At 41.3% G+C, this 21,194-nt stretch overlaps 3 protein-coding genes and 1 non-coding gene across 4 annotated transcripts; 1 reads left to right on the top strand and 3 right to left on the bottom strand.

The window, feature by feature from the left end:
* The first annotated feature begins 4,121 nt into the window (after positions 1-4,121).
* On the top strand, positions 4,122-6,578 carry si:dkey-20d21.12 (uncharacterized protein LOC556245 homolog). The gene is made up of 4 exons (XM_049580140.1): positions 4,122-4,507; positions 4,859-5,330; positions 5,403-5,621; positions 5,858-6,578. Exons 2-4 carry the CDS (start codon positions 5,195-5,197, stop codon positions 5,992-5,994), a joined length of 492 nt encoding a protein of 163 aa, XP_049436097.1. The 5' UTR covers positions 4,122-4,507; positions 4,859-5,194; the 3' UTR covers positions 5,995-6,578.
* Positions 6,579-7,449: 871 nt separating this feature from the next.
* Positions 7,450-17,685, bottom strand: hyal3 (hyaluronidase 3). Its single transcript, XM_049580128.1, has 7 exons — positions 17,580-17,685; positions 10,593-10,889; positions 9,725-10,160; positions 9,375-9,522; positions 8,503-8,629; positions 8,329-8,418; positions 7,450-8,250 (listed from the first exon to the last, which is right to left on the bottom strand). The coding sequence occupies exons 2-7, from the start codon at positions 10,860-10,862 to the stop codon at positions 7,987-7,989; spliced, it is 1,335 nt and encodes a 444-aa protein (XP_049436085.1). The 5' UTR covers positions 10,863-10,889; positions 17,580-17,685; the 3' UTR covers positions 7,450-7,986.
* LOC125891132 (N-alpha-acetyltransferase 80) lies at positions 10,897-19,658 on the bottom strand. The gene is made up of 2 exons (XM_049580135.1): positions 19,583-19,658; positions 10,897-13,428 (listed from the first exon to the last, which is right to left on the bottom strand). Coding segments are annotated over exons 1-2 (993 nt in total). The 5' UTR covers positions 19,585-19,658; the 3' UTR covers positions 10,897-12,437.
* LOC125892475 (U5 spliceosomal RNA) lies at positions 18,278-18,391 on the bottom strand. Its single transcript, XR_007449757.1, has one exon. It is a non-coding gene; the product is annotated as a U5 spliceosomal RNA (small nuclear RNA).
* Positions 19,659-21,194: the final 1,536 nt, after the last annotated feature.

Here is a 21,194-nt window from a genome sequence, read left to right as displayed (position 1 = left end):
ACACGGATAAGTGTATTGTGCTCTTCCTACCACTAGATGGCACAAAAAGTGTCCACCAATGAGGACAACAGGTCTAAGTTAAGTAGAATGAAGTATAAGGCCAAGTAAATCCAAAATGTGATGTCCTCATATGAGGACACAGGGTCTCAGGAGGATATTTGAACAAAGAAAAAAATGTAAACGGGTGAGTTACATAAAAATTCCCCCTGTGCAGTTGTCATGACTGTTAAAATTAGCTATAGAGACCAAAAATCTATTGCAATCTATTGCACCAGAATGTATACATGTTTGTTTCTGCTGTGAATTCAGGCATTTTAACATGATGGTCTACGGAGATTGAATGGCTTCTGGAGCCAGCCTCATGTGGTCATTCAAAGAACTTGGCTCTTCAAGCACTGGTTTCATTTTCAGCCCTGCAGGTTGCCCCTTGGAAAATTTGCTACATCTATTGAGACAGTTGCCAGATTGACAACACTGCAGATAAACCAAACACTGGTTTTAGACAGGGCCCTTTGTGTTTTCACATTACTTAAAGGCCAATGTATGTTCAGCATAGGGAGGGGTGAGCGAAGGGTATTCAGTTGGTTGCAATCTTCAACTTCATCACTGAATGGCAAAGAATCCGACACACAGGACCTTTAATGGCCTTTTATACCCTTTACATACACAAATGATACTTTTTTTCATTCTGCAAATGGCATATCCATAGAGACAGTCGAACAGTAGAAATACCTTGGTATCTGCTGAACGACAATCTTTTTTTAGAAATTGTAATGGTCAAATTGAGGACAATATTTGGCTTTCTGTACAGAAAAAAGAGCCGTTTTCCTTTTGTACACAGAAAAATACTCGTTGAATATGTATTTTTGTCTGTTTTGGATTATGGGCACGTTATATACGAAAAAGCTGCTGCCTCACTATCTCCTGAAATCACTGGATATTGTCTTCCACTAAGCCCTAAGGTTTATAACAGCTGATTCTCACAGCGCCCATAACTGCCGCCTTTACCGAAAGGTCAGCTGGCCACATTTGGCTGTGAGGCGGGAACAGCATTGATATTTGTTCATTTATAAATCTTTGATGCAGATGTTTCCACTCTATATTTCATCCCTTTTAACCCTGACTTCACATAATTTTGGTACTTGCTAACTGGTAATCAGAAGTGAACCAGGAAAACGTCATTCTCTTACAGTGCACCTTATACATGAAATAATCTGCAAAAGCCCTTTAACTTGGTACCTCTGCCACTCTTATGGCTGTTTAAACGCCTTATTCTGATCTCCCAGTCCCAGTTAGGTAGGCGGGAGGGGTGGTGGTTGGGTCCAATAAACACAGATTTTCACCTGAGAGAGCGGTGTTCTCGTCCTGTAAGATTCTAAAGCCAAACCCTGTTTTTTTTTTTCCTAAACCTAACCACGTGTTTTGGTAGCACCTTGGGGTTGTGAGAAAGCGCAATTTCGTTCCCATGTACTCTGTATGTGGGAATGACAATTAAGTTGACCTTGAACTTGAACTTGTTGCCTAAACCCAACCACATGTTTTAAAAGAAATTTTTTTTTTGCAGTGTTGTGCCAACGTAGTGTGTTTATTTCAAAAGAGACTGTATGTAAATGGTAAATTTCCTTTGAAAACAGAAGTGTATTTTGAAAGAAGACAATGCATGGAACAGGCAGAACTTGACACAGCCTCCCAGAACATCAACAACAAACGCACCCAGGGTACCTTGCATGTCGTATGTGGACGTGGGGAAAGTTCATGACCAAACATTGATATGTGATGAGGTCGGAGTGAGAATGTGTTGCTTTTCCAAGCACTAGCTCCAACAGTTAAACTACAGTTTTCTTATGCTTACAATCCAGAGAGTGAGAGTATCAGTGCAAGTTAACCATAGAAACTCACTACAACTTAACTCCCACTTCTGCAGCCTGTCCCTCACACCTAACAATACTGACTGCCTGTGCACAATGCAAGTGGAGAGAGCGGAAGAGAGGAGCCATGGACTGTGATTAATCTGAGCAGCATGTACAGTTCACTTTTTAGAAAAAGTTGCTAAGAGGTTTCTAGAAAGTCCCTAGACTGTATGAAAATATTGGACGAGCCACTGTGACATCGCCCACTGGTTTGTAAACTTCCGTTTTGAAGCCTTGAGTTCAGCATTTTGGTCGCCATCTTGTTGTTGTTTTTGGAGTTAGAGGTAACCATATCCTCCTGAGACCCAACCTTTGTTTGGTATGCATTTTTAATTTCTCCCAGCTATTTGGGATCAGTGGGACCTGATAAGTATAAAAACTAAACATTGTCAATGGTACTTAAGTCCCAATGTCCTTTAACAAGTACTTACAAGTGTCTTAGCTTGTTACTGTTGCTAAAATTGGTCAAATTTGTTGCCATATCAAACTACAAACATTTGCATTCATTCATAAACATGTTTCAGCCATAACATGTAATCTGGTCTTGGACCTTGTCCACTTTTGTGTCGCGATGGGCTGCAGGCTGACTTGGCAGAGATGTTGCTTTTACACGGATAAGTGTATTGTGCTCTTCCTACCACTAGATGGCACAAAAAGTGTCCACCAATGAGGACAACAGGTCTAAGTTAAGTAGAATGAAGTATAAGGCCAAGTAAATCCAAAATGTGATGTCCTCATATGAGGACACAGGGTCTCAGGAGGATATTTGAACAAAGAAAAAAATGTAAACGGGTGAGTTACATAAAAATTCCCCCTGTGCAGTTGTCATGACTGTTAAAATTAGCTATAGAGACCAAAAATCTATTGCAATCTATTGCACCAGAATGTATACATGTTTGTTTCTGCTGTGAATTCAGGCATTTTAACATGATGGTCTACGGAGATTGAATGGCTTCTGGAGCCAGCCTCATGTGGTCATTCAAAGAACTTGGCTCTTCAAGCACTGGTTTCATTTTTCAGCCCTGCAGGTTGCCCCTTGGAAAATTTGCTACATCTATTGAGACAGTTGCCAGATTGACAACACTGCAGATAAACCAAACACTGGTTTTAGACAGGGCCCTTTGTGTTTTCACATTACTTAAAGGCCAATGTATGTTCAGCATAGGGAGGGGTGAGCGAAGGGGTATTCAGTTGGTTGCAATCTTCAACTTCATCACTGAATGGCAAAGAATCCGACACACAGGACCTTTAATGGCCTTTTATACCCTTTACATACACAAATGATACTTTTTTTCATTCTGCAAATGGCATATCCATAGAGACAGTCGAACAGTAGAAATACCTTGGTATCTGCTGAACGACAATCTTTTTTTAGAAATTGTAATGGTCAAATTGAGGACAATATTTGGCTTTCTGTACAGAAAAAAGAGCCGTTTTCCTTTTGTACACAGAAAAATACTCGTTGAATATGTATTTTTGTCTGTTTTGGATTATGGGCACGTTATATACGAAAAAGCTGCTGCCTCACTATCTCCTGAAATCACTGGATATTGTCTTCCACTAAGCCCTAAGGTTTATAACAGCTGATTCTCACAGCGCCCATAACTGCCGCCTTTACCGAAAGGTCAGCTGGCCACATTTGGCTGTGAGGCGGGAACAGCATTGATATTTGTTCATTTATAAATCTTTGATGCAGATGTTTCCACTCTATATTTCATCCCTTTTAACCCTGACTTCACATAATTTTGGTACTTGCTAACTGGTAATCAGAAGTGAACCAGGAAAACGTCATTCTCTTACAGTGCACCTTATACATGAAATAATCTGCAAAAGCCCTTTAACTTGGTACCTCTGCCACTCTTATGGCTGTTTAAACGCCTTATTCTGATCTTGATTGATTGATTTCCTGAGTCTTAAATAGAGGTTTGAAATCAAGACATATAATCTCATCTGTCTTTTATATAGAGGACAGAGCAGATTTTAATTTCCTGAAAACATAATGAGTTGTTGTTGGTCAGAAAAAGCGCCCACCTGACTGTGTACCAAATGATATTTGTTTATGTGAGTATTTATGTGTGTGTTTATCCCTATGTACCCCATCATGCCCTCCACCCAGATCATTGAGTCATCCCTTGGTCAGAGAAACTAATAATACCCCCATGTCTCTGCTGCTATTTTAAGCCAGGAGGGCCTGCAGGGCTGGGTGTGGGCAGCTAGGGTGGGCTAAATCAGAACATGGACACACACAAACATACTTAGCAGGAGGGGGGTGGCACTGGAGCGTTCTACAGTTGCTCAGTGACACAAATACGTTCATGAGGAAAAACCCGGAGATTCCCTTTTGGTTTCATACATCGAGGATTTTACTGGACACACTTCTTTTGAGTTTGGATTACTTTGGTCACTGTGAGGCTCCTGGATAACCTGTGTGGATATCTACTGTATCACATCGCTGCTCCTGTGGGTGCAGGCACATGTTTGGTAATGGGTGTCAGACTGTGAGGAGACTGGGTGCACGAGAAGAGCGACAGATTGACAAGAGCAAACAAGCAGACGCACATAAAACCCAACGCAGCTTTTGTTTGTGGTGACACACGGTAAGTGGGAGGACAGGAGAAGTATTCTTCAGACCTATTCTATCCAATAATCAGGTTTGGCAACACAGCGTCAGGTAGCCTGTAAATCAGGTAGTCAGGCAGTTAATCATCCATACAGTCACTCAGTTAGTCAATAGACAGAAGCCGCTCCTGTCCTTTGCTCTTTGATTCAAATTCCAGCAACATTGTGCTGTTATAGGATTGACAGCCAGTTCTTTTAATAGCTCTGATAAATCAGCTTTCACATGACCTGTTTGTTTGACACATCCTTACACACGACCTACTGCTCTCATTTTATTTCATCTACAGAATATCTTCCAATAACTTCCTTCCTCTCTTTTCCACTTTCAGAACCAACCCATCAAATCCTCATCTCTATTTATTACCAATGTGATATTTGAGATTTAGATTAAATGAACTATATCTAAACAGCGCAAACTATTCCATTTACTAGCTCTAGCAGCTGCCGTGGTGTCTCCTGCGAAGCAAGCAACTAGTACATAAAATAATGTAAATATTTGTAGCTGACATTCCAGCGTCAAAGTTTTTTAAGAAGTTGCCTCTCATGGCGTTTGGAAGCTGATACTGTGGAGAGCTGCATGACACAGCTTTAAAGATTAGTTAGCTTCCAGATATATTCACTGAGATATATTCACACCATCTGTCCATCCGTCAAGAGGAGGCGAGATGTCGAGGCCTCCGTCCTCCCAGACCACCCCTCAGTTCTACAGGGTCAGCGAAAGAGATCTCTCCGAGGTGGAGCTCCACTCTGTGGACTCTATCAACGATCTCCACCGAACACACCCGGAACACAGCCACAAAGGTACTCACACACACAATACTTCAAACCAGCTGACACACTGACAGTTACTGACTCCACTCTGTATGATCTCAGTGATGAGGCCTCCTCGTCCTGCGTACTCCCCCTCCTCCAATGGGAATCTCTACACAAGTGACATGACAGCTGTCAATCAAAGAGGCCGTCCAGTCAGCGGCAAATGGCAGAGTCGTCTACAGGACATGTTGACACCCAGTTCATCGCGTGCCTATGCCATGGGCTGTGCTATTATCACCCTGCTTCTGCTAACAGTGTTACTCATCTTCTACTTTTTGGGTGAGATATCATATTTTTGTTATTAGTTTCCACTGATATTTCTTGGATATGTTGTATTTTCTGGAGCTCTGAAGCACACTTCCATTGTCATGATATTTGCAATTTCTTAACTTAATTTCTACTTCATACTGTGTCATGTAGTCACTATATTTTTTAAACATGTCCATGAATCTGACTGAAATTTGATAGACAATAGACAATCTGACAGTGTGCTTCTGTGTCTGTTCCTCCTCCAGTCCAGCAGGGCGGCGCAGTCCGAATGCTGACTGAGGCACTAAAGGAGAAAGAGGCTGCAGCCAGAGAGCTGTCACTGTTGATCCAAGAATTGCAGTCCCTGAGACACAACCTGACAGCCCTGAGAGGAGGGACATAATATGCACAGAAACCAAACATGAATACACACACACACACACACACACACACACACACACACACACACACACACACACTGGACATGAGAGTAAAACTGTGTTTTACACTGGATTTTTCCTTGAGGAGGAAACACTTGTTGAAATGCTCTCTAAATGTGTCTGTGTTCATGATAACATGTAACTGATGAAACTGTAGATGTAGTGTGGAGACGGGAGGTTTCTGGAAACATTTCCTCTCTCACCTGCTCTGCTAACTGTATGAAAAGCACTTTTGAATGAACCCAAATAATTTTTGTTCTGTGATGATGCTGTCATTGAAGCTGTATAAGTGGTTGGATTAAATGAATGGAGGTAGTATATGTATATCATAACATTACATTGTATAACACACATTTAATGTATTTGATGATTCAGCATTATTGCTCAAAAATAATTGTTATTTTTGTGACACAAAGTCTATGTCAATGATACACTGTCTTAAACCCTTTAATGTCTTCACTAAGAAAATAGCAATAAAAAAAAAGAATCCTTTTTATTTCCATGGGACAATACTAACAAAAATAAATGTTTCATTTAAAAAAAAAAACAGACCCCATTGATTTATTTTTTTTAAAAATATAGGCCTCTACTAAAGAGTTTAGATGGCCCTTCGTGGTAGTAGTAAAACAGAAAGAAAAAATCTAGGTATTTACCATTATAGAAATTGAAAATATGTGAAAAATGCTGAAAAATTCTATTGATATATATTTTTTTTCATCAAATATATAATGGAATAATGGTAAATTCCTGCTGTTACCAAAAGTAAAAATGTATCCTTTTTATTTGATAAAAAATGTATATGTATTATATTAGCATCTCTACATTTACTATGAAGGGACAAGCATCTTTAAAAAAAAAAAAAAAAGAACCTTGTTAAAACCCTTGTATAAAGTTACTTAAATCTCTTCAGTAAGTCCTCTTAAATTATAACTTGTTGAAGAAACACACCTACCTTTGAAAATTCCACCACTCAGAGCTCTCATGTCTGGTGGGACATTTTATTTACTGACTTCTTGTAGGAGGAGAACTGAAAAGGCATACTTTTTAAAGACACAGCGACATCTAGTGGATTTTATTAGCATAACACAATTAAACCGAATGGTAAAGATAGCTCAATCAGGTTGAGTTATGTTCAACAAAATTTCCATAAGACATGGTGACCAAACAGTTAAGCAGGATGTTAAAGGGTTAAAAATCTCCCAGCTGTTTCTAGTTTGTGCCGACATTCAGACATTGTGTATCCCTGAAAAATAACACGATGAACAAAACAGTAAAAATATGGACTGACAAAAAGTTCAACTGACTTTGATTTCAAATACGAATCACTAAATGCAGCTTCAAAGACAATACTGTTTTCCAATCATGAATGTGTTTGCTTGTGGAATGAATATGATTTATGAAGGAGAAATAAACAAGAGTTTGCTGATGCTATCATGGTGACCTTTATTTCACTGAAACATGGATCATTTTTTAATAATTGCTTCCTCAATTATTGTTAAATGATAAAAAATTGTGGGCTGGGGTTGCATGAACTTTTTCTTTGGCTTCAACCACCACTTTCACCATATTATTACCAGTTACATAACAGTTCATAAACTCAGATCTTTTAAAAGGAGCCGATTTAAGGTGAGTTACTATCCTCAGGCTCAGCCATTACACGTAGTTGTTTCCTGCTGCAAAAAGATCGCGGCAGTGTCGTTAGAACAAGATTCTCATATCTTTGTTATTTCTTCCACCAACAAAAAGTAAAGAGAAAAATTATGAAAACAAAAATGAGTTGCTAACTGAGAATGTAAGAGTAATAAATAGATAAATAGTGATTCCTTCACTTTGAAGGAATTATAAATGAATAACTGATTTTCATACATATTTCTGTATTGTGAATTTTAATACTTTAACTGACGATGGCAACTTGACAGTAGAGTTTGGGTTACATGCTCCCCTGTCTGTTTTCATCATTCTTCTTCTTGACACTGCTGGCCGGTCCAGCCCGGGTAACACTGACACATGAAGTGGTCGTGAAAAGGTTTGCTTTTGGTGGGGTTAGAGGTCATGGCTGGAACTGAGGAGAACAGGTAAGCGGAGCTGGGGTTTCGCCTGGTGCAGCGTCCTTTGCCGTGGCAAAGTTGGAGGCTGCAGCGCATTGTGTCAGACCTCAGCGACTGGACGAGGGGACCCAAGACAGTGCGTATGTAGTCTCTGAGAAGGATGCACTGATGCTGGAGAGTGGGAGAAGGAGAGAGGGTTATACACAAACACACACACACATAAATTACTTTCTCACAAACATTACATACCTTGGATTTGGCGAATCTCATTTCACCCCACAGCACCACTCCAGCAGCTCCCAGCGCCGCACTCTCCCCCAGTGTGTGCACCAGGTCCGTCTGCACACACACAAACATTTGATATTGGTGTGTGTTTGCATGAGAGTTTATGTGTATTTATTTATGAGGTTCAACATAACCTACCTTATTAAGAAAAGTGAGAGTGTGTGTGAATGCTAGCCTGGCGTAGGGAAGGACCGGTGTGGCATGGTTGGTGTTGTTGCCATAGCGCCAAACTGACGCCACCCTCAAGGCCTCCAGCAGTCTGTGTCTGAATGAAGAAGAACGTCCATCATCAATAACTCCTTTAAAGTGGGCCTATTATGATTTTACCTTATTGTTACAATGTCACATGTTCATATGCTAACTGGCTAACTAGCATCCTGAGTCAGTCATGTTGGTCTTCTGGTTTCCCTTTATGAATGATAGACTACCACCGCCGGCTGTTCTACAGAGTTACTTCCTCTCATGCAGACACAGAACATACACTGGTGGGTCGTTGTCTGTGGTGTTCACAGTGTGTAGAGGTGCAACTTTTTGGTGGAGACACAGGCAATGTGAGGCGACACAACAGTTGGCCTTTGTCGCTACTAGTTCTTTGATGTCGGTTTGGTGTGTCTGTGCCTTTACACTCATTCCCCGACTGCAATGAAGGTGCAAAGATAAGGAGACAGTAGACCTGCAAATGCTGACCAATGAGAGAAGAGTGTTTCGGGAGGGGTTCTTAAAGAGACAGGCGCTAAAACGAAGCATTTCAAGTGTTCCAGCACAGACAGTATGAGGAACATTAAGTGTTTTTGGAACACTGGAGCATGTAAACATGTTGTAGTAGGAGCCCGAAACACAAGTATGACCGTAAAAATTACATAATAGGTCCCCTTTAATGTCCTGTGTGCAAAGCAGTAAGTTTCACTGTAGATGTATAACAGATAAATAACGGTTTTGTACAGGTTTGGTGGGCTGTTTTATAGTTTGATTTGGATGAACATTTCTTCATGTTTCTCAGTTGTCTGTACCTGACCATCAGAGCTGCATCTGTGGATCCTGCCAGCCGCCGAGGCAGGTAGATGCTGGGATAGAGGGCAGTGGACTGATGCCAGAGCCAGGACAGCCGGTCATCTTGCTTCTTGGTTCCCCTGTGGCAGCGTCCCATGTAGCTTTTATCTGATCACACATGTGAAACAAGAGAAGACACGAGTCATGACAGAAGACTTTAGCTTTATGTTCAGGAATGGTAAACCAGTTCTATAATTTGTATAAATATCTCATGGTCAAAACTTAAAAGAGATCATCACTTTATGTAGATCTAATGGTGGTCACAACCGGTCAACCAAACTGCTCAACACACAGTCAGTGATTGTCCTACCTGTCTTCCTCTTGTGCTTATTAAAGCAGGCAGGAAAACCATAAAACCCCCAGAGTCCCTCGGGGCGAGTCCCAACTGCCAACCGCAGCGTCTCCTCCATGAACCTCCGAGCACACTCCTCAAACTTTTGCCTTGCCAATAGCGTTATGGCCTTCTCTGACAAATCCGGTCTCTCCTGTCTCACCAGCCGCTTGGACTGCCTCCGGTACTTCATCCTGGTTCCAAAGTTTCTCTCCCACAATGGCTGCCACTCTTCCCAGTCGATGACGGCTAAACCGCTGAAGTCTGGCTTCAGCAAGTTGGAAATCTGCGTCAGTGCAAGGGAAAGGTGAGCCGAGAGGTCGCTGAGCTGTGGTATCCCTCCGTTTACCTGCGTGCTGTCTTGGGAGAGGTATGGGTATTGCCCCAGGCGGTCACGGTAGAAGATGGTCATTTTCTGGAAAAAGAAAAAAAGAAAATTATGACCAGCTCTACAAGGATTTTTTTTTTAAGCTTCCTTTAGCTTGTTGTTTTGGTTTATGGCACATTTACTGTCTGTTTCAGTCTCAGCACCCTCACTAGGGTTTAATCCTGGGAAACAGGATTACACAGGGGATACACAGCCAAGCTATTTCTGTTTCCCAATAAATACAGCAATGGGAAAATGATGAAAAGTAGTTACGTTCTTGGCGTAAAAACCAAATAGGCTGATATGTACAAAATATATGCATTGCTACAGGAATATGTAAGTCCTTTACACCCTCCCAGGAGGACATAACTTGGCAGCACAATTGTGACTTCCTTTTGGCCCACCAAATGTATCTACAGTAAGATTTACCATCTAATTCAGGCTAACACAACCCAATGTCTGGTGTCTGGGATCAGTCACCTGTCCCTGGAAGCGCTGCTGCCGGTTCTCCACAATATCAAAGTTGCCCAGGTCCAGGTGGATGTTGTAGCGTCTGTGACACTGTTCGGTGGGCATGTTCCACACCACAACGAAGGGCCGGTCCTGCAGGATCGGACCTGCTGCAGCCACAGCAGGCAGGGGGGAGTCAGGGAGGACAACTCCATGTGTGGAGGCTGGTGACTGACAGGTGCAGGCAAGGGGAGAGAGGAAGAGGAGGAGGAAGGGGAGAGGGAGGTGAGACAGCACCATGGCTGCTCGCCCACTGACGTGTCCTTCCTGACAGAGGAGAGAAATTTATTGATGAGGAACTCTTCTGCATTGAGATAGACTTCTTAATGGGTATCAGCTGACAACTCTGACATATAATAACATGGAAAAAATAAAGACAAAAGAATCTGTTGATAAATTCAATTTATTTCCAGAATTTTTCACAATTGAAAAGAGTTTTTAAAAGACGCATCAGTTTCATCAAAATAATCAAGTCTTCAAAACGTTAATAAGGCATCAGTTCTCTGGCAGTTCAACAAGGCACAAACCTCAAATTCAACTTTAACTGTCACATAATTTCATAGCAGCAGATTTACACTTGATTTCCGGCATGTTTCTCAGGAGCAGAGCTGCCCTAAGGACAACAGTGATGTAATTGGTTGGGTTGTTTGGATGAGCCAAAGTATTTCTAAGCTTCCATAGTTGACCTATACGTTCAAACAAACACCATCCTTGTCACAATCTCACCTCTTTAAAAAGATTCCCTCCAGACAAAAGAGTTCAGTTAAGTAGTTAAAAATCACATCTTAAAATTGTATCCTCTGTTCCCCTTACTGAAATATCAAGACTCTATGAATATGCAAATTGTTTTTATTTCAAAGGTGTTACTACCGGACATAAGATGTGTCCTATTTCACAGAGAAGTCACTTCTCAGTGTATGTGTCCTGGAGGCTTCAAGTTTCAATATCACACTTGGACCAGAATTTGTTTCCAAACTAAATGTGATGTCACAAAATCATTTCATATATGAGCATCTCAAACTGAGATTTAAGGTGAACACAGACAAACTTTCCCCAGTCAACAGATGAATATGAAAACAGTTTTCTAGAGTCAAACTCTGCACATACATGATTCTGAAGAGTAAAGTTCAAACATCCAAGTTAAGTAACAATAAACAGAGCATGTTTTTTAATTGAGGAGGAATTTAAAAACCCACAATTTATGTACATACATACAAGTATGTAAGAAATATTCCACACATTTTAGAACCTGGTTCTTATTTTCATAGTGTTGGCAGTTTATATGTGACACACTGCTTCACTGCAGATATACAGAGACACAGTGTGTCCACAGCAAACATAATCAACTCAGATTAATGTGCAGTTTTGTGTCATTTGTGGTGAAAAGGTTAAACCAGTTATCTGGAAGTGAAAACAAAGGTTGAGTGTATCCAAATGGCCGCCAACCAACTACTTCATCCACTTCAGTTAAAAAATGTCCCACAAGTATGATGAAAATTAAAAACATTTGTTCCTGGTGCTTTTTTAAAAATGTGTGTTTGCTTCTGTATTTGTGTCGTGATTGTTTTTGGCTTTGAGTTTCAGGCCCAGGATACAGGCGTTGACAGGTATTTTTTCTGCATGTCTTTGGTTTACTGAAACATTTCTGTTTGTCAAGTTTTCCACACTCTGTTCTTCCTCCATCGCTTCTTTTCTGTGTGTCTGAGAAACCACTGATGGTGTGTGTTTCTGTCATTTGATGTGTGCACGTATGAACATGTACGTGTGCAGTAATGTGGGCGAATGAGCTCCCAAGTGTATTTGATTGTGTGTTCGTCAAATGTCTTTGTGCATCCAATAGATGGAAAGTCCTCTGGCGTCTCTGTAGGGCGTTTCAGTCAGAGTCTGAACTACAATCTGCTCTGCAGACTGAGGAGGAGGAAGAGGAGCAGCAGGAGGGATGGAGGAAGGTGGTGGGGGGGGAGGTGGAGGGATGGAGGGAGGTGGTGGTGGCGGAGGAGGAGGGATGGAGGGAGGTGGTGGTGGCGGAGGGATTGAAGGAGGAGGTGGAGGCGGAGGAGGAGGTAAACTAGAAGGTGGAGGTGACCCTACAAAACCAGCACCTCCTTGTGGTACTTGAGCAGCCATCTTTGTCTGTGTTTGTTTCTGTGTGTTCGCCTCTTCACTTGGCATTCTCGAGAACTTCAACAGCATATCCATGGGAACAAACGTCGTCATGGCGCCTGCGTTCTGCACCGGCGTCGACAGCACGTAGCCAAGGTGGGCGTAGAAGTGCTGCTTATCATGGGTTGTCAGGCAAAGGCGCTTGAACCCTCTGCTTCTGGCGTAGCGCTCAGTCTCCTCCATCAGAGTCCGGCCATAGCCTTTACCTCGCTCTGCCTTGGACACCACCACCGACTCTACAAACAGGCTGCTGCCATGACCTACGACCCGGGAGAGCCGGGCGTGGCCAAGCAAACGCTCTGTCCCTCTGTGGCCCTGCAGGAGAATGAGGCAGACGGGGAACTCTGGACCGGACTTCTTGAGGGAGTGAACCCGGGCGGCCTGACTCCTCTGCCACTCAGAGTTGATCAGGTCTGCGCAGGGAACCAGCAGGTCCGGACGCCGGTGGATCGGAACTGCACGGATCTTCTCTCGTTGCTCAGAGTCAGTGTGAGGCTGCTCTTTAACTGCTCCATCCACTTTGGAGATCTCACAAACCTTCTCAACATGTTTCGTCTGAAAGTCTGATGTTGCGATGGGGTGCAGGACAACGTTTAGCTCGCTGCCGCTCTCCGGGTTGGAATTCGTTGATAATGGTTCGGACCTGTGGTGATCAGGGTTTAACTAAAGTCAGTCTTCAATCAACTCCTATGACTAAGCGTAAAAAACACAGATGTTAGAAAATGTTCTGAACATGCAGTTCCTCAATTGTGTGGTTAGTCTGATCACATCACAGTCTGTTTTACACAACAGGTAGTCTGAGCCAGGAAGAGGTCTGGAGGAGGTCTGACTGATCAAAGATGCACCCTAAAACCAGATAAACTAGACTTTCATCAACTTAAAGGCAGCACACCAGCGTTAGACTGACAGGTCTTTAGCTCAGTACTGCTGTAAGAGGAGACACATGCAGGAGGATAAAACTAGAGTGTTGATCTCCCTCTAATACTCCCTGTTTCCACTGCAGCCTCTGCTGTCCTCCTGTTTCTGCTACACTGTTGGGAGTCATGTGCCTTGCTCATGGACACGTTATTGGCAGACACAGAGTAAGGGTTCAGTGAAGAGTTATCTCTGTGCAGGTCTAGTGCAACTACAGAGCAACCTTCAGTCATAAAAGTGCTTCTCTGACCTTCAGGTCACCATGCAATAGAGCTTTAAAGTAGAGCAATAAGTTTCATTATCAATTAATCTGATGTTTCTTTTTCATTATTATTGTTATTAATAGGTTGGTACGCAAAAATGTCACAAATAGTACCAAAAATGCCTATCACAATTTTCAGATTGCTCATTTTGTTAGACTAACAGTTAAAGGTCCTGTGCGTAGGATTTAGTGACACCTAGGGATGGGTACCGAGTTCGGTACTTTTATTGGTACCGACCGAATTCGGCCGGTAATCCTGAGTATCGATTCACGTAAAATCAAACGGTACCACATTTCGGTACCTGAGCGCATCCTAGGGACTTCGAGAGTGGAGGAGTGACGTTTTCGCTGCCTATCGTGAACGCAGCATTGTACGCACGAGAGCATGATCACGTCAGTAGCAACTATCAACAAAGCAGCATGGCTGAGAGAAAGAGGTTGAAGATGTGGCTCCATATCTCAAAGTTTGATGTAGACTACGCTCGCTGCAGTATTTGCGACACAAGGCCAGCTACGGAAATACCTCAAACCTGAGGAAGCACCTGGTCAAGCACAAGGTGTTTTTAAAGGCTGACGACTCCACAGTATTTGATAGCCTGAAAGTTAAGGCTACTTCTCCCGGCGTTAGCACACCTGCAGCTAGCGGCTCGTTGTCATCTGCAGCCAGCATCGGGGCAGAAGAAGTGGGATTAACGTTCGATGATGACGACAGTGATTAAGCGGGGCATCAGCTACATTGGTTCCAGGTAATTAATAAGCTTAGTGTTTAAGATGATTGGGCTTTGTTCTGGTCATTCTAACGTTAGCTTCGCATTTTAACTTGCCTTAGTTATTATTATCTCGGTTCCTCGTATTCTCTAAATTTAACGTTACACTCCCCCACACATATTTTTCCCAGAGGGGAAAGAGGAGGAATAGGAGGTAGTAGGAGTGGGTTCATTTTGTGCAATAAAAAGAACTGCTGCATAGTCAATTATATAGGCTACCTTTTGATATTATGTTACAGTGTTAGATGTTGTTTTATCCTGTTTGATATTGAGAAATAAATGTTAGTTTTGACCAAAAAAAAAAAAAATTCTAAATGAAATATCCTTTATTACCACACATACATGCAAAAAAAGTACCGAAAACAGGTACCGTTGCGTACCGGTATCGATTCCCGGGTACCGGGTATCGATACCGTATCGGTTCAAATGTGAAAGGTACCCATCCCTAGTGACACCTAGTGGTGAGGTTGCAGAACTGACACTTCTCCCATGTGACAAGCATGTATGAGAACTATGGTGGCCGATGCAAAAATGTGAAAAAAAACAAAAACAAAAATGTAAATGGCCCTATGAAGAGCCAGAGTGTGATTTGTGCTCTGGGCGACTATAGAAACAACATGATGGACTCCGTGGGAGACGACCCACTTTGTCTGTAAATATAAACAACACATTCTAATGTGATTAAAACACAACAATTTTTATTTTCAGGTAATTATAAACTCACAAAAACGTATATATATAATATATTATATATATATATATATATATATATATATATATATATATAAATATAAATATTATGTGCCATTTCTGCCAGTAGATGCCCTTGATTCCTTCACACTGGACCATTAAAAACCCACTCAGTTTAATATCATAGATGACTAATAAAACCAGCAAATACTCACATTTGAGAGGCTAGAAAAACTGAATTTTCTACCCTTTTCCCTTTTAAAAAATAACTTCAATGATTAATAAATCATCGCAATGATTGGCGAGTGACTTTCAATCAGCTAATTGTTTCAGCTCTACTTCAAAGCTTATGACTTTTTAATCAGTTAATCAAGTGGAATTAATCAGTACTTTGAAAAATACTGAATGCATTATTATTCATAAACAATTTACACATCTTAGCAATGTTTTCAACACAGTGATGACCAAAGTGCCCTTAAGCCATCAGACATTAAGCTGAGCCGAAGTGTAGCTAACACTGGGAAACTAAACTTGAGCCTGGTAGAAGTTAAACCGTAACTAACAATGTAGAGCTGAGCCTGGGATGTCCTACACTGAATCTTTTCATTTACTGATTTAGTTTTTCTTTTTCTGCACCACTTGTATTTAAGACTTATGCAAAACTTTGTCAACATTTTATATCCATCCATCAATGTTTTCTGGCGTGTAATGAGAATTACAAAGAAGACGCTTGCTGATACATGCAGATGTGTAAGGGGACATGCACACCCACATCTGTATATGTGTATTTGTGTGTGAATGCATTTGTGCTACTTCGTGAACGTCCACCAACAGCCTACCCCTACTGTTAACCACAGCTGTTTTAGGACGAACTTCCAGATGAAAAGTAGTCCTTCATCTTAGAAGAATAATGTTCTCACACTGTGTATTTTAACTGTGTGTGTTCAAAGTTTGCCTCAGCAGAAGAAATGACTGACTTTTGCCAAAACATTGGCACCTACTGCAGATAAAGATTAATGATCACAGATATGATGTGCACAGATAATGTTTGTTGAGTGCTTTTAATCGCCCCTCATGTCGTACAAACTGTGTTCATCCACCCTTTGCTTCATAATGCAACTGGTTACACACCTCTGGCTGTAACTACAACAGGAGGATGCTGACAGGCTCAGGGCAGAAGGTGCATGATTTAATAATAAAAAGCATAATTGTCTGCTTTTTTAACCAGTATTTCAATGATAAACCCTGCAGCATCATGTTAGCACTGGCTGAACTCAGCTGCATTTCACTGTGGATGGAAGGCTTAAGTCTGGCATTAAGGAAAGGATGGTGAAAATGAACCCTTCCTAAACATGAGTGGTGAACATAAAACACTGAGAGACTTTTTAAACTCTTCCCTTGAAGAGATATTTCTCAAACTATAACATTCAGTGTAGGCTACTCATATACAATTTCCCTCGCTTCTTTTTATGTATTTCAGTAGTCGTTCGACTGGTATCTCCCACAGATCTTTGTGTGCATTTGTTTCAGTGCTGTCATCCTTCTCATCAGTCTGAATGGGGAAGTCGACTTTTATCTGACACACGTTACCACACAGTTTCTTCAGAAGGCTGAAGTGCAATGCAGTGAAGACACAAAAAATACTGGTTTCTGTTGCTTTATCTTTTTTTTTGCAAATTATTACTCTGTGCTCTGTTAATGTTTATCTTCTTGATTTTAATACATAAAAATGCTCCTCAGACGTGTAAACTCTGACTGATCCATACTGTGCCATGGTCTCATATCATATTATTAGATGATGATGTCAAAAGCACAATAGTCAGCCATGAGTCTACAAGGTTATAGCTGTATAGTGACAGTTAATGCTATCATACATCACTAAGGCGTCAATAACTGTTTACAAGTACAATTGGTGCAATTTTTTCACAAGTTAAAAACATGAAAATAATCTCACAAAGGCAGAGGCACAGAGGTGAGGTCATGTCAAAGCTGTGAAGAAACACTGAGGAGTTTCTCCATTTTAAGAGTCCGTCAGCGCAAAGATACATTTTTATAAATGGTCATGGCCGTGGTCCACTGATCGAGACTTTGTGCAAACATTACAGAAATGAAAACAAGCAAAGAAAAAAAAAAAACAGCGACAAAAACATACAAACTCACCAAGAGCAAAAAGTTGAAGCCGAACTCCTGCCTGTCAAACAGCTATGACCTTGGCGCTGTCTACTCATCGCAATTTCACATTCTCACAGCATGCACAAAAAAGGATGTTAGAAAGATGCAACAGGAAACTAGCAGCTGACTGATAATCAGACAGGCGGATTATGACGGGTTAAAATGTCTGCTGAGGAGAAAAAAAACCTTGAGTTCTCTTGAGCAAGGCACTGACTGTGAAGACAGCAAGAAAAACTATCTGCCTAACAGACCTAAAAAATTATGCTTCTTTGATGCAAAAATGCTTGTGGTGGTTGTCTCCAGATAGCTTTGTCATGACAGCCTTCAGCACCACGGTCATCTTTTGCAAGCTCATATAAAGATCAGATAATGTAGTATTTCAATAAAACATACAGTATTTTTAGACTTATATGGTTTGAAGAACACATTTAAGTCAGATATATATATCACTGTGAATGACAACGTGAAAGTCATGTTGTACAAACTGCTTGGTTTGAAATCAGTAATTTATGTGTGTAGTGACATACAATACATTTCTGTACTGTGTGAATGTGTGATTAACTAAAATATGTACGAGGCTCTGAGCCATTCTCATCCCACCAACACCGCCACAGATCAGAGGGCATTATCAGTAATACCTGACACACCCTTCCTCATTATGATTAATTGTTTTGAACAAATTAGAAAGCCCCGCATTAGCAGGGCATCAAAAAATTAGTTAAAACTCTTAGTGTTCCTCTCCACGGAAATCTTTAGTAAAAGGCGAAAGATTTATACGATCTGAAGAGAAACAAGAGTGTACTACAGTGTGTCTTCCAAGTTTCGAGCTGCATTCACCGCCCTAGCGACCTCGGTTACGTTTCATGGTTTCATATTACACGTTTTTTGTACATTGTGTCGGACGGAAATATAAAGTATTAACATTATATACGAACCGCAATGCAACGTTTTAAACACTAAATAATCGTTACTTTTAACATATACGGTAAATTCTACACGCACGCTATGCATTGTGGGTACTCCACAACCGCGGCCACGCCTCTTTTTTTGAACATGTTCTGTTCTGTTAAAATAAACGCTATGTCTTACGAACAAAAATCATAATTGGGTGGTGTTTAACTCAAGGCACGGATACGAAGTACTTAAATGGAAAGGATAGCGTTATTTTTCCGTTGAAGCGCTAAAACTGTGCGCAGGCGCATTAATTAGTTCAAAGATTAAACGTACCAACACAGCAATCGCCTTCACTTCCGGCTTGGCGAAAATTCACTTTCAACCCTAGTATGTTCAGTGACAACACAATAACATTTATTTCCCCTAAACACTGTATGCTTTTCTTTCGACTCATTAAAAGCATGTTCTCAAATTATTACTTTTTTGTTTAAAAAGAAAGATATTTTGTCGTCATATCCATGCGTAAAAACGGGAGATCATTTATCAGTTTTGCTCTTGATCCAAAAAATCTTTGGAAACTCTCTCGAGCAAACTGGACAGAAAAATAAAAGCATGTGGTACTCAAAAGTGAGTAAGACACACAGCTATATAAAATATAATACGCCCAATAATAAAATACTATAGCCTCAGCCATGGGGAGGTGCTCCTGTGTTTGTGTCCAAACGTAAAAACGAATTAAACAAAGCCTGATAATTTTATATGTGGAAAAATAATAAGCCAAAGACTTCATTTAACACATGTAACGTCTTGACCTGTGGGCTTGCCATGGTAAGAAAATAAACTGTATTTTGGGCACTCCTTATAAGCCATTAGCCCCCCTCTCTTCTTGGCATCCACTTCCATGTAAGGTAAGACTCCAAAACTGACACTTGGAAGTCAGTGCTACATGCTAGCTAGCTCATTAGCTTACTCTCAGCTTTAGCAGTACATGCAGTGCAGTGTCATTTGTTAAATACCATGAGGAACTACAAGTTTACTGTTCAACTGCCAACAAAAGTCTACATTCTTGTTTCACACCACACTGTAACGTTACCTACATCTTTAGTCTCGCGGCTCGTCGCCGGTGCTCGTCTTCTTCAGAGTGCGCATGCGTGGTACGCTGACAGCTGATCTGTGGTCAGCTTTGGGCACAGCAGCAGCTGATGACAGTCAATAACATCTGCTCCAGGATCAGTTTTTTTATAGTGAATGCCGCCTCTTCTGTCACAGGAGGAAATGTTAGTGCCGATCCTCTCACTGCTCTTAGCGGTAAAGTCTGCCGCCACGTGGATGGGAGTGGTATTACATCACATGAGGCTACCAACCTGTTACTGTGGAATAAATCACAACTGCCCTGCTGTAAAGACTACAATATTATTGTATTAAGCTTCTGTTAAAGCTGAAACATTCTGCTCCTCTGGTATTTACCTGATGTGACTCCCCATGTGTAGCTGCATTTATAACAAAGAAAAAAGCAGTGTTAGGCACAGTAAGGCAGGTCAGAAAATCTACAGCAGCGATACTCTACCTACAGCCCAGTGGGCATATCTGGCCTGTGATAGGGTGTTGGGTGACTCCCAAAGTGCACAAATCTTATCTCATTAGAGCTTGTTTCAGAGTGCCAGAGGAGGATCCCCCATATTCTCCAACAGAGCCCCAAATGTCCTCAAACTTGCCACTGCGTATACCTGACCTGTACAAGGCTGCTGCGACTGGCTCCTGGGCTCATGTCATTTTGCAAAAGTGGCCCCCAAGCAAAGCAAATTGAGTATCTTCGATCTACAGTAATTACTGCCTGAGCTCATGGGCAGATATGGTGTGTTGCTTTTCCTGGTGCTGTTTTGCATCTTTGTAGTCATGTTGTGTCTCTGAGGTAAATTTGTGTCTCTATGATGTATTTTTTGTCTTGTTTGCCCCTTTTGTTTCTCTTTGTAGTTTCATTGCATCTCTGTGTGGTTGCTTTGTGGTCTTCTTGTGTCCTTTATAGTCATTTTAAGTCTTGCTGGTTGGTACATATTAATTTGAGTGACCTTTTGCAAGTGAAGGCAAATGGAATTCTTCCCTGGGCCTGTGCCTGGCAGGCCAATTTTCACTTCCTAAGATAGCTAAGAATGACCCGCCTTACTCTGCTTTACTTCATCTCCAATTGGCTTACCTTGACTTTCTTTCTTACCCTTAGCAATCTCATTCCTCTTGCCTTAACCTAACCAATCCAACCAATGAAGACAACAAGCAAGTGGATCGTAGGGAGAGTAAGGTGGGTCATTCCTTCACTGTCCCAGGAAACATAAACTTGCACCCAACCCATCCAGTTATCCATCTCTGCCTGAGCTGCTGGTCCTGTAGTTGAAAACACTTAAAAATGTTGCATATGTGGCTTTGAGAAAATCTTTAAAAAGAAATTAGAGGCACGCATAAACAAAAGCAAACTGCATTAACAAAGCAGTGAAGCTGTCTTACCAACAGACTGAAACACAGTAAACAGGGAGTTTGCTTTATTGCACCACAAACTGTTAAATTAATATGATCATTGAATTCAGCAGTCACCTCTGACAGTCAATAGTTAGTGTTGTGTGCTTTACAATCTGTAAGGCAATGTGTTACTTTGTCCATCCTGTGCACATGAATGTAACATACATAGCTGAATCATTAAAATAACACTTTCCAATA

Source organism: Epinephelus fuscoguttatus, linkage group LG7 (genome assembly GCF_011397635.1).
Source record: "Epinephelus fuscoguttatus linkage group LG7, E.fuscoguttatus.final_Chr_v1".
Taxonomy (NCBI): Eukaryota; Metazoa; Chordata; class Actinopteri; order Perciformes; family Serranidae; genus Epinephelus; species Epinephelus fuscoguttatus.
Note: the sequence above shows the minus strand (reverse complement) of the source record. Positions and strands in the feature narration are given on the sequence as shown.